We start from the raw sequence: 12,749 nt of genomic DNA on the forward strand, positions 1-12,749 counted from the left end.
ATTCAAGAATTGACTGAAATAATAATAATTAATGACTCAAAAAATTTTTTTGATGCATGATTCAACTTCTGTTTCATACAGGTATACAGCTCCAACATAGGAGTGAATGTTGAACTCATGAGAAAAATGAAGCAAAGAATATTTTCTGTTTTATGCCTTTTGGAGATGTATATTATTCTGAAGGAAAAGTAGAAACATGAAAGAACTTGCTTGGCCAAGTCATACTTAGAAGTCAAGATTCCCGCAATGAGCTTCTTGTTTATCCTGCTCAGTTGCTTCCGTGAAAAAACTGTCAGCTGAAATTTATCCTACATAGAGGTTTAACCGAAGCTTTTTAGGGATTTTTGTTGTGTCTCCAGTTTGGATTTCTGAGTAGCAGCTACACGAATGTGAGGAATTAGGGAAGTACACTGGATTTTCACTTTCATCAGTCCTCTCATTCCAGTCCACCATTGCTGGGTCTCTGTCTGTCTAATCACAGGAGGACTTGGAAACTATCCTTGCCATTTCCAGATGGGCCACTATGATTAAATTTTATTTAACCATATGGATACATGCTTGTTCTCCTTAGAGAAATACAAACATGTATGTATTTGTTATCTAGTCATTTTAGAAATCAAAATCCTCTGAGACTTCTTTCTACTAGGTTTAATAACTGTGCTCACAATTCTTAAATAAGAAATCAATCTTATCATAGCCCAATAAATAGACAAACAAAAAAAGATTTACTGCATTGCTATGAAAGCCTTTAAAATGTGTCATTAATTGGTCTCTGCACATACATGTTACAAAATGCGGATAATCCCTAGAAAATTTCAAAGCCTAAGGCCCTTACACAGTTCTCATCCAGGTTAATGGCAAACTACCATGAGCTCCAGGGCTTACTGTTGACTTAAAAATAGTGCTGAAATATTCTATTACGAAACCGACAACTTAAGTTCCTAGCTTTTTTTTTGAAAGCTACCATTTATTTTCTTTCAGTTATGATCTATAACTGAAAAATAAAAGCAAAATAGTGATAAGAAGATCATAGGAACACTACTTAAGAGTTTTCACTGGTCTATACCAGGAATTATAGACTACAAGTCATTTATACCCAAATGTGACTTTATAGATAAAGCAATCTGAACAAACACTGATAGAACACAGTGACTTCTTTATTGCTTTGTGTTTGTTGTATGTATTTAGTGCATAGCATTCATCTGCTCCTACACTTCCAATGCTATAAACAGAGTATTCTTAATAAAAGGCTAAAGTTGCTTAGTGGCAGCTCTGCATAGGGTTTTCTTTGTGTACTCAGATCCCAATTCAATTAAAAAAAAAAATAAAGTGGGAAAGAATAGGAGAGAGTATTATACACAGACCCCAAGGCAGTTCTTGTGAAAGCCAATCCCTGTACAATACTTAAGCCTCTGCTTCTAATACACTAAACACAGCTGACTTAAAAATTCAAACCGTAATGCCGTTAAACTTTTTTTCAGTGAATAATTACTGATGCCTGAATATTTACTTTAGGGGGAAAAATATAAATGTTGCATTAAAGTTTGTGAGTTATAATTTGACAGGTTAAATAAAAGGTTTTGTAATACCCCCAAAAGTAGATTATTTGCAGACCTCTTTATTCCTGAATAAACCCCAATTCTTTATGTTCATCTAGCACTGTAGTGGGGAAGAGAGAAGGGCCAGACTAATCATAAAAATATGCAGAAGTTAATGGGTTGCTTTTCACATAAAAGCTCCACCCATAAATAGGTTAGTAATTTACATTTTAACCTATGCCAGCTCATCGTACATTGTACTTCAAAGAGCTGCATGCAACTTTTTGACAATCAACAATTCCGACAATCTGAAAGTAAAATTACATTGTTTCAAATTAAGCTGTTAAAAATTAAGCCAAAATATTCTCAGTCACAAGAACCCCACCTTGGGGGTTTTTTTCTGTCCTTTAGATGGTTTGTCTAGCTCCCCTAAAGAGGATTCAAATCCTACAGTTATTTTCAAAATTCTGTTATTTACCAGGAAATATTTTGAAAAAATATTCAGGAAATAGTTTTGCATAATGAAGCATTAATAGGACAAACTCCCTAAGAACTATAGAGACTATATATACAAATGAATTATGCACAGAAAACTGAGTTAGGGAAGTATATGCATTACCTACTTAAACTGTAAAATATCATTCATATTTAGGTTTATAAACACCAGGGTTGGGAACTATTGAGTTCTTTTGGCTAAAGCCCAATATTGGCCTTATTTCAGTTTAATTGGAAGAGGATCTTGAATTCATCTTCTCCATGAGATATCAGGAACCTGGATTTCTGTTTGTACCAAAGGTTAATAAGAAATGTGTCTGCAAAAGTCAAACAGCATTAAATACCAAAAACTGATTATTATTCTGCAGGAGTTGTTCTGTCATTCATAATCTCTCCATGCTCCAACCTTCCACAGCTAATCTTTAATGGATGACATGCAAGAAAAAAAATAACATCTAAAAAGGCACTCTAAAGTGAGCTTTGAAGAAATGGAAAATATTTTTCTTCTGTGCTGGAAGTTATTGCCACCCAAAGTTTATTACTGGCAAGATTACTTATTTCCTCTTACTTTATGGGATATTAAATCAAACTAACTCTAAGCTAATAGCCACTTGGATATTTTATTATTACCTATTGCATATGCATTCAGTAATTATTTTTCAAGTTAATTTAGAAAAATTCAAATAATGTTCATGAACCATACCATATTCAAGAATTCCAAAATACCACAAATGTTAATTCTCAACATTTTTGTAAAAACAGACCTGAAAAAAGGGACTTCATTGTAGGTATATTGCCATCGTTTCCCAGAGACTGAAAGCTGTATAACTTATACAACAGTATTAGAAGTACTGCTTTCCCCTTTTTCCACACTATATTTTCTATCACCACTTTGGTCTTTCAGAGAGCATCTGCAGAATGCTAATACAGTTTTCAGGCACTGAAGGTGGTGTGTAACACCTACCAGATCTAGCCGGTCTGGACTCATTCCACTTCCTGCTGAGTTGACTCTGATTTCAAGAAGTATTAAATTTTGGTAACATTACTATTAGATATTGGCAACGCCCCCCCCCCCCCCCCCCCCCAGAATAGCCCTTGCTACAGCAAGATTTAAGGAGAAATATTTTTTATTATATTTTCCTTCAGAATTATTCTTAGTCTCAATATCAAACTGTGATACCAAGTAAAATATTCCAAGAGCCGAGGCTGTGATGCCAACTATGGTATATCTTGTTGCAGTAATGGTGGGTGTTACTGTTGAGAAGACCAGGGCTTTAATATTTTTTCCAGTCTAGAAAGTCTACCACTATGCTCTACAATTCTCACTTATACTCAACCAGCTCTTTCCTCTAAAAGTTCCTATACATCCCCTGTATAATTCTTCTATTAGAAAAAAATGAAGTCACTTATTATGCCCCTCCAAAGTGAGATCTGTTCTCTCTGCTAGTTCTTTTGAAGACTTACTCCTTTGCAATGCCTCCATCCTTATCTTCCAGTCTGTCCTCAGAAGATGTGTGCTCCTTCCCCCTTTCCCCTCCCACAGAGTGCACCCATTCCCTTTTCTGTTCAACATATGAAAGTTCTGCAGTCCCACATCTCAAAATTTGTCTATTCTTCATACCCAGTTCACATACGGTGTTCCCTTTTTCCCTTATATTATCCTAGTCTCTGTTCTTTTATGAAATGTTCTTCCCTTGATTTTCCCAATGTTGCCTCCACCTCTGTTCTCCTCTACATGATGAGGACTGAAACTAATGGTACCTTCTGACATTGGCTTATAATGAGAGGAAATACAACAGAAGAATAATGAAGCAGCAGCAGGAACCTGTGGCAACTATAACCACCAGAAACAATAGTCTCTAATGCTTAAAAGCTTGCAACCAAAACTGTGAATTCCTGAGCCATAGCTACCTGACACAGAGATAGGAACCCAAGGAATTTCTAAAAATCCATTTTCCAGGCTACTAAAATTTTAAAATAAACACCTTCTGAAAATAGGTTATTTACTGCACACAATATTAAACATTCTCTTCCATCATATATCTTCTGTCTTAACCCTACTTTTTCTTATTCTCTTATGAAGCATTTCACAAATTTACACTTTTTCTCTTCACTTTTGTCTGAACAAAGTAAAAATCATAAAGCAACAAGCATTGGGTTATTTGTTTCTGAAGACTGTTGTAGCTTCATTTTAAAATGGCCTTTGTCTTCAGCTTTTCTGTTCTTTCCATGGGATTTGTTTAGGCAAAACCCATCAATTAGAGGGTTAAATTTTAAAATAGAATTGTAATATTCCTCAAAGGAGATAACATTTTTACGGTGTACCTTTCTGATGTTTTTTACAATATAATTTTGTGGAGTCATTTTCTTATCATAAAGTCAGTACTAAGTAATAATAAAAATGCAAACACCCATATTTACAAGCTTCACTCTACCATGTGTTGTACACTGCAGTAATTAAACATTAACTAGCAACGTGAAATCACAGCAGCATGTGTTCTCCTTTCCTCAAAGGACTTAACACAAGGGGAAAAAGTTTTTCCTTAAACACACTGAGTCTTCTTTATTAGGTTCTGCTTGTCCATTAGAACTTGCCCCAAGGCTTTTACGAGAGACAGACACATAGACCTCCACAAATTCAGTTTGGTTGATAACGTTCCAGATTTCAAAACATTTATCCAAACTTGGTAACATTCTTAGAACTGTAAGACAGGAAGCAAAAAAACCATGAAATATTAACGATCCTTCCTTTTGGGAAACAGCTTAAGCAGTAAGGAGCCTCTTGCCCTCTCACTCAGCATTTAAAGGATTTTATACTTCCTGAACTCGTAAAAGGAGAAAAAAGGGTATTTTTTTTAAAGGTCATCCTTATTACACATTGTATCTTTCATTAAAATTTGGCTTATTTTTCCTTTTAAAATGGAATAACTATGTTAATTATTATATCCATATGCACGCCATACTATTTTGAAGAGAATATTATGCATAGGACATAGTTAGAAAGTTTAAACTGTAGTGTAGGAAAAAACAATACTAACAAATATTTCAACTGTATCCATAAAAATGAAACTAAACATGTTTTTGACACACCTTTTGACACACACTTCTTTCCAGGTTTTAATGAGCAATGAACACCGATATCAAAGAGAATATTTCTCTATTATAGGTACAGAGGTAAAACACTGTGCAAATATCCAGGAACAAACAGAAGACTTGGGATTCAACCCAAACAATTTGCATTAGCCTTCGGCTGCTGCATATAACTATGATACACAGTGTGGATTTCTTTTCTTCTGAAAATAAAGCAAGCAGTTTATGCAAAATGAAATAAGAATAAAATTATGCCTGTATTTCAATTTGTTTCCTAATATGTAGATTAGATTTGCCTTGCCTTTCCTCCACCACAGAACATCTAGGAATTCTCTCTTCCACCTATAATATACACAGAATACTGTATTCTCAGGAGTTTGACATTAAGTGGAAAGTCAGCCATCTGTTTTTTCAGCTGGAGAGTTCATTTTCTGCTTCATTTTCCTGAAGACAGTTACTCCTCCCTTCATTACCAACATTTTGGGGACAGGCATTAGTATTATTAATACTATACGAAGTGTGTGTGGTCTATGAGGACACAATTTTACCTAGCTTACACTTTTTTTATGAACAAATGATATGATCAATTTATAAAAGCACTCCCATTAATTCCTCAGAAAACCTCAGAGTATTTTTCATCCATTCGGTACACTTTACACACAGTTACTTTTCAATAATAAAAGTACTCAGTTTCATTACTTTAGAAATTTCTGAAATTGTAGAATACAAACTGTCTCCACTCTTGTGTGTCTGCCCAAAGAACAAGTAACAACCAATATAAGCATGCATTTACTTTCAACTATAAACTTAAAAACCTTTCATTTTGGGAATTTGTATAAACTTCATTCACTGGAGACATACCATCATCGGACAAAAATTTATTATAACTACCAAAAGAACAGATTTTTCAAGAAAAGTGCATGTCTCTAGTTGAGGTGAATGTGCAACTATCTCCATACACGGGGAGGGGGTAGTATTGCTCTGAACAAGCTAAAACAATAAGTGGTATTTGAACTGCTGGTTGAAAGGTAGAGGCACTGGTAATCATTATTTCCCCTTGTTTGTTCAGGACCTTCCAACAAAACAAACAACCTTTTTGTGATTGGATTGACATGGTGTTAACAATGCATTTAATGCCCAAATCAGTATGAATACAGGTAAAGCTCCTGCTAATACCAGTACCAGGATGTTAAAGCCACCTATTTTCTAAGCAACTCTAAACACATAAAAAAAAAGTCAAATCTTCCCTCCTTTAGCAAATAAAGCTAACATTCACTAGGCCACGTCATATAGCAACCGCGGGTACTGTATGAGCCATACAGCCATCTGTTAAACGCTTGCCTACTGTACCTGCAATCTTTTCTGCAATCTTAGCTTCTGTAGCTCTCTCTTGCAGCTCTAAGTCCAGTTTTATTGTCTTCAGCTCCTTGTCCTTTTCAGACAGCTTATCTTGAAGCTGAATTGAACAAATGGACAGTAAGATTCTTATCTGGCTGAAACAGTCAACTAGCTCTTTTAACCGCAACAAAATTTTAAATAATAGTTCCTTACCCCCAAAATACAAACACTAAGCAATACAACAGAAGTTCAATTAATTATATTTATTTATTTAAAAGACAAATGTTAAAAATATCTTTTTTATCATCTGCCCTATCTTACTCTGCAAGACAAGCAGCAATGTGTGTACCATTATTTTCACTTGGGATTCTCTTCTTCAGATATCACCAGCTGTGGTCCTTCTCACTAAGTTCAGAACTACATGGAATATAATGCAAGTAGTGTCTGCATAAATAGCCTATTTTGTACCAAGAGTACTGACATCACAGCCTGAAGAGATTGTGGTGTAAATGCGTAATTTTTCATGTGCATCACCAGATAGAAAACTGGTATTCTTTCGCATGCTGAGGCCTTTCTTTTAACTGGGAATTCACTAAATCTGTTCTTGGACAAGCTCATCTGAGCTTGCCATTGAATATTCAATGACACTTCATGGAAAGACTATAGACTTTTCTGTTGTTTAGGTGCATGCAACTGCTACTAATGCTAGAAGCAATGCAATGTGCAAGTAGGATGGAATTTTTTTCCCCTCAATAAAGAGGAAGTATCAGGGCATATTCATTATCCGGACCATGCAAAGAAGCATGACCTCCAGATTCTATTCATGAAATCCTGGCCTTGGTTTTGGTCCTCCTTGGTTTTCATCCATGGTGCAAGAACCTATGTCACTGATTAAAAAGGTCAAAGGGTAGGATGAAAGATTTTTTTAATTCCAGAGAAGCAGTTGTTAAACAGATACTAAGAATTCAAAATGACAAGAAAGCTATTGATCGGTGCACTAAAATAAATAACAAAACTAAATTAGGAACAGTTTAAAATGTATGTTTTGTAAGACAACCATAAAAGAGCAATACTGTGATCTGAATATCTCAAATGTACCTTTTTATTTTTGGCTCTCAGAGTGTCCAATTCTTTTAAAAGGAATGCAGTTTCGGTTTTTCCACCTAAATCTGCAGCATCCTTCCACGAGGATACAAATTCAGGGAGTATCCTATTAGCCTTTCTTTCTATGGTGCTGTGTTTAGGAGAGGAAAAAAAAAAGAAAGAAAAATAATGCAAAACCAGTTCCTCTCTCCTCCCAAAACAAAATACACAGAAATAAATTATCAAAAGTTGTTAACCATCGCAAGTGTATTAAATAGCCAGTAAAAGCGATGTCCTTCTATCACTTCTTAACTCTGTAATTCTGAAAAAAAACTGTAAATCTGGCAAAGTAAATAAATATACTACAGTACTAAGGCATAAAACAGATGAATATGAATTGGCTATGAAGCCTATAAACAGAAAATGCTTAAGGGAAGCAAATACTAAAAACCTGTGCTTAAGACAGAGTGGCAAAGTAATGAAACATCTGGGGATCAAATTAATGTTCAGGTTAAAAAAACCAAATTCTTTGGTAAGATCGACAATTCCACATGCAGTGAAATAAGAATATCCAGAAGACAAGATCTAGGAGTTCATCTTGAAGAAATCTGTAAAATGATGGTGTTATTCGAAATATAATTGACAACAGGAATTCCATACTGTATACCACTCACAGAGTTTTACAGTAATTTATTTAGTCATAGACAGGGAAAAATAAGACAAGATTCAATGGCCACAAAAATTCTGTCTCAAGGTAAGACTTTTATAAAACTCCTTGGCTATCTGTTGATACTCACAGATAACTCAGATCTAACTTGTAAGATGGCAGCAAAATCAGTAGATTAATGGATTAGAAGGGGGATTAGCAAATATTTTTAACATTTGCTTCCCTTAACTGTTTTCTGTTTATAGGCTTCATAGCCAATGAGTCATAAGAAGTAGCCACAGAAAAGCTATACCTTCTGAACTCCTATTTCTGCTGTATACGTTACTTTCATTATGTACAATTCACATTCTAGAAAGAAAAGGAAAGCTCTCTGTTGCTCCAAAGACTCATTCTCTTAGGTAGACAGTTGTTTGTACTCAGCTACACCTTTCTTCAGCTGCTTCCACTGGATTTATTTTCTCTATGGTTCTTTAAGAAGGAAGTTAAGATCTGTATTCTGCAGGCAAACTATGGTGCAACCTAAAGCACATCATACATAGACAGCAGGGAGATTCACATCAAAAGAAGTACTTAGTGCATTACACTATATATGGGGGGGAAGAGCGCTTAAACTGCTTGTCTTCACTTTCTAGATCCTTCAAAGCCTTTTTCATCTTTGCTTTGTCTAGCAAATTTCATTTAGTATTGTTTCAGACTGTAAGTGATAGATGCCTCTGGATACTACTGCCTAGACATTACAAACCTCGAGCTTTTTTTGTGCATTTTCCATGTTCAGGATGTGCTTCCCATGAACAAGTTTGAATATACCTTATCATCATCTTTCAATCCCTCAAATGTTTTCTTCCTGATGTCTAAAAGAAAACTTGACAAGTCACATTGATGGTACACTAAGGCCGTCATCTATAATGCAAATCACTACTGACTCAATATTTCCTGGGTCATTCTATATCAAGATATTTTCTCGTATTCTAATTGCAATCTATTTGGGGAAGGACAGATTTTGTGCAGTTTATATAGTATCTACCACACTGAGGTTTTGGCCTATAACTTTAGGATCCTACATGCAATATATTTGCAGACGAGATGGTTCAACATGCTGACTGCTGTGGGAGGTTAATCTCGGTGTTCAAGACCAGCCTGATTGCCAGTGTGAGTGGCACTGGTGAAAGGCAGGAGCAACAATCTTTGGCTGACTCTGTGCTGAGCTGTGCTTAAGCACTCAGGATTATATTGGCTTTTAGTACAGGATGCATTGCCCTAACAGCATATCTCAAGCCCTAATGCAAAAAAAAGCAACAAGATAGATGGAAAAGTACTATGGACTGGTTTGGGCCTAATGGGTCACCACTAGATCATACTAAAGGTAACAAAACCAGGTGTAGAATCTGCCAGACAGTTGAAGAATTAGAGTATATTTTTCAAAAGTATGTCTTAGTGTCTGCAGCCTTGATCCCATTTTCAAAGGCAACTGTATCACTCCCAGCTAAGACTTGGGCTTCAGAATGCCTAAGTCACTCAGAACTGGTAGGATGTTCCCTAGTCAGCTAGGTATACCTTCATATGTTATGTCACATATAGCATAAGTGTATATGTTTCTTAAGACTGCAGTAGAGGGCCATAGCTCAGTATAGAAATTAATGACAATAAATGACCAAAGTTAATGACAGAATAAAATCTTCAGAGTTTGTATTACACTTTTCAACCATATTTGCCCTTGTCCAGATTCCTGTCACAGACTGCCTACAAGGTATTACAGCCCCTCATCTTCACTCTTCCAGCTTCATCCGGACTTCACCCTGTTTTATTCCTGCTTCCTACTCACTTCCACTCTGTTTTATTCCTGCTTCCTACTCACTCATCATACTTAGGATACGCTGTGCCTGTTGTGTAAAGCCACAGATACTACTAGACTTTTAGATCATCTTTTCTAATTTTGTTCAGTATGCATTTTTAACATTATCTGGAGAGATCACAATCATTGAAATCCCTGCAGTGTGTCACATAAGCCATTATCATGATCATATTTTCTATCAGTGCTAGAGAATAAAGTGGTGAAGTGCTGCATTCCACAAGGAAAGATATGGTGAGTCTAAGTAAAAAGCTGACTTGCTGATTTGCAGTTGGGAATTAAACTTGCCTATCTTTATCCAAAAATCCATATGCATACTGTCTATAATTTGAATCTAGAAAAACTATATATAGGGATATTTGTTTTTACCTTGACTCTTCAGGACTGGAATTACAATCATTGGGGGCTGCTCCTCTTTGACCGGTTACTGGCAAATCTGAAAGTTTCCATGCTTCAGCTTCTGCCGGGATGAAAAATTCTGGGGTTTTTTGAAAATTCTGATGAAGCTGAAACTCAACACAAAAGTCTTCTTTCTTCAGTTCCAGGATGCGTGTTTCTAATTGGAAATAGAAGCAAACACATTTTTTCATTTGGAGAAAGAAGCACAAACTTGAGATTTCTCATTCAAAAATGGCTTGCTATATTCTTATTTGTAGCAGAAAGGAGAAAGTACTCTAGTTTCAGACTCCTCATCCCACTAAGGACCGAGAGCTGTGTTATCTAGAGCATGGATGTAGGTATTAGGACCTATTTACTGGATTTTTCTCATGGAAACCTGAAAAATTAATCACCATTTCCTAATCCCTCTTCCCCTTAAATGACTGCCTAAAATAATGCTGACCCTAAGAAATTATCTACCTATCTTTTGTAAAAATCAGCTCTACCCTAGCAAGACATGATGAATTTCTGCTGTAGACAGGGAAATTTGCAGATTGTGAACTAGACTCTTACTTATATAGAGGTCTTTTTCAAATCCATTTTGACTACAAAAGGAGTATCAGCAAGCTGTAATGAGCAACAACAAATTTAAGGCCCCATTATTCACTCCTGGAGAGTGTAAGGTACAGGCTCATACAAATAAAGAACTTGAAGAATGCAAAGCACAAATTGTGTCAAAGGGAAAAATTATCTGATTAAAATGTTGATTGTGATAGTTAGTTCTCTTAAGCTTGGCCACTAGATATTTTTAAGACATATTTCTGATATCAAGGTATTTAAAAGAAAGAAAGATCTACATACCATGAATGTTCTTTCATAAAGTAAGAACAAATAAGTTTTATTTATAGAACTACCTTAAAAAAATGAGGAGGAAGAAGCCTAAAAAAGATGCAAAGGGAAAGAAGTGCATATATTTTTCATTCTTTCATTTGGATTACTCGAGAACAAACACTGGAGCTTTTGCTCCTTCAATAAAGTTAGCGTTTCCAAACATTTTGGATAAATTGTATGGTATATGTTCTTTGATCCAACTTGTTACTTCCTCCTAAAAAATAACAAGAAACTGTCTACAGTTGCAATCATCTACAAAGAGCCTGAAAATACACATCAATCAGTATCAAGGTGTCATGCTGCATGTAAGACACAAACCCACAGATTCCCAGATTGGCTGTAGTCAGTTTAACAAGTTCCCATTCAAAGCTATGTGTTATTACCTTGAGGAAAAAGTTATTGTACCCACTGTTCACCTCTATTCTCCTTATCTACTTCAGCTTAAATCCACCTGAATCGACTCTCACTATTCCCCTAAACTAGAACCACTGATTTCTGTACTAGAGGAACAACAGTCAACAGCACATCAGAATCTTTGTTTCTGAGCAGTAATAAACATGTGGGGACCATAACTTGATAAAACATTCATTAACAAGTATGACCAAACACTACTTTCGGTACTGTGATTGAAATGTGTTCCTCAGATCATTTCACAGCTAATGCAGAAATTGAACACAGCCTACAGCCACCTGGATTCTTTGAGCAAATGTACGCTGTTGTTCACCAGCTCAAAATCCTGCAGATTTTTGAGCAATAATTTCCTTTTAAGTGTTGCTGCATTTTAAAACTGGATTCAACCTTTTGCTCCACTTTACAGTATGTAGCGAGGATCTCTAAAGAAACAGGCATTAAAAAATTCACTATTTATACTCTAAGAACCTGCCCCAACTTGGGAGTGGCAACACATATGGTCAAAATTTGGAATCCCCTCCAGTTAGTACTATCTGAAAACTAACCTAGTCTGAATTTCAATACTTGCAAAGCTTTTTATAGGAAGGCATACACTTGGTTGAGATATATTTCCCATTTGATTTATATTATAAGGAACTGCCCATCAAACATCATCATGTCCACTTCTCCCATTTCAGATGCATTCATGTGTATATATATATATATATATAGTTGCAAATTACACTCTCACACACTGAAGGGGACGTGCAACATTTCACTTGCCGCAACTTTTCTTCCCCTTCTTCTTGAGGGCATCAACATTTTCTATAAGCCATATATATTTGAACTGCCTCAGGTGAAGTCTGTTGCATTCTGCAGAATTCAAGCACAACGCATCTGTTGCAATAACCAGTAACTATTGCCATGAACCTTTGTTCTTTGTTTAGCATTACTGCACTCTCCTCTGGCCCACACTATACGAAAGCTGGAGAAGAAAAACCTTCTCACTCCAGAATGCTAAGAAGATTAC

General features: G+C 35.8%; 1 protein-coding gene across 4 annotated transcripts in view; it reads right to left on the reverse strand.

Moving 5' to 3' along the window:
• Window positions 1–12,749, reverse strand: part of MIPOL1 (mirror-image polydactyly 1) — a 195,291-nt gene that overhangs the window by 131,783 nt on the left and 50,759 nt on the right. For all 4 annotated transcript variants that reach the window (XM_030033201.2, XM_030033183.2, XM_030033194.2 and 1 more), the window contains 3 exons: window positions 10,430–10,616; window positions 7,560–7,695; window positions 6,474–6,579 (listed from right to left, as the gene is read on the reverse strand). In XM_030033201.2, the coding sequence (XP_029889061.1) occupies window positions 6,474–6,579; window positions 7,560–7,695; window positions 10,430–10,616 (429 nt within the window). The remainder of the gene's footprint in view (window positions 1–6,473; window positions 6,580–7,559; window positions 7,696–10,429; window positions 10,617–12,749) is intronic.

The sequence above is a fragment of the Aquila chrysaetos genome, chromosome 2, assembly GCF_900496995.4.
Source record: "Aquila chrysaetos chrysaetos chromosome 2, bAquChr1.4, whole genome shotgun sequence".
NCBI classification, from domain to species: domain Eukaryota; kingdom Metazoa; phylum Chordata; class Aves; order Accipitriformes; family Accipitridae; genus Aquila; species Aquila chrysaetos.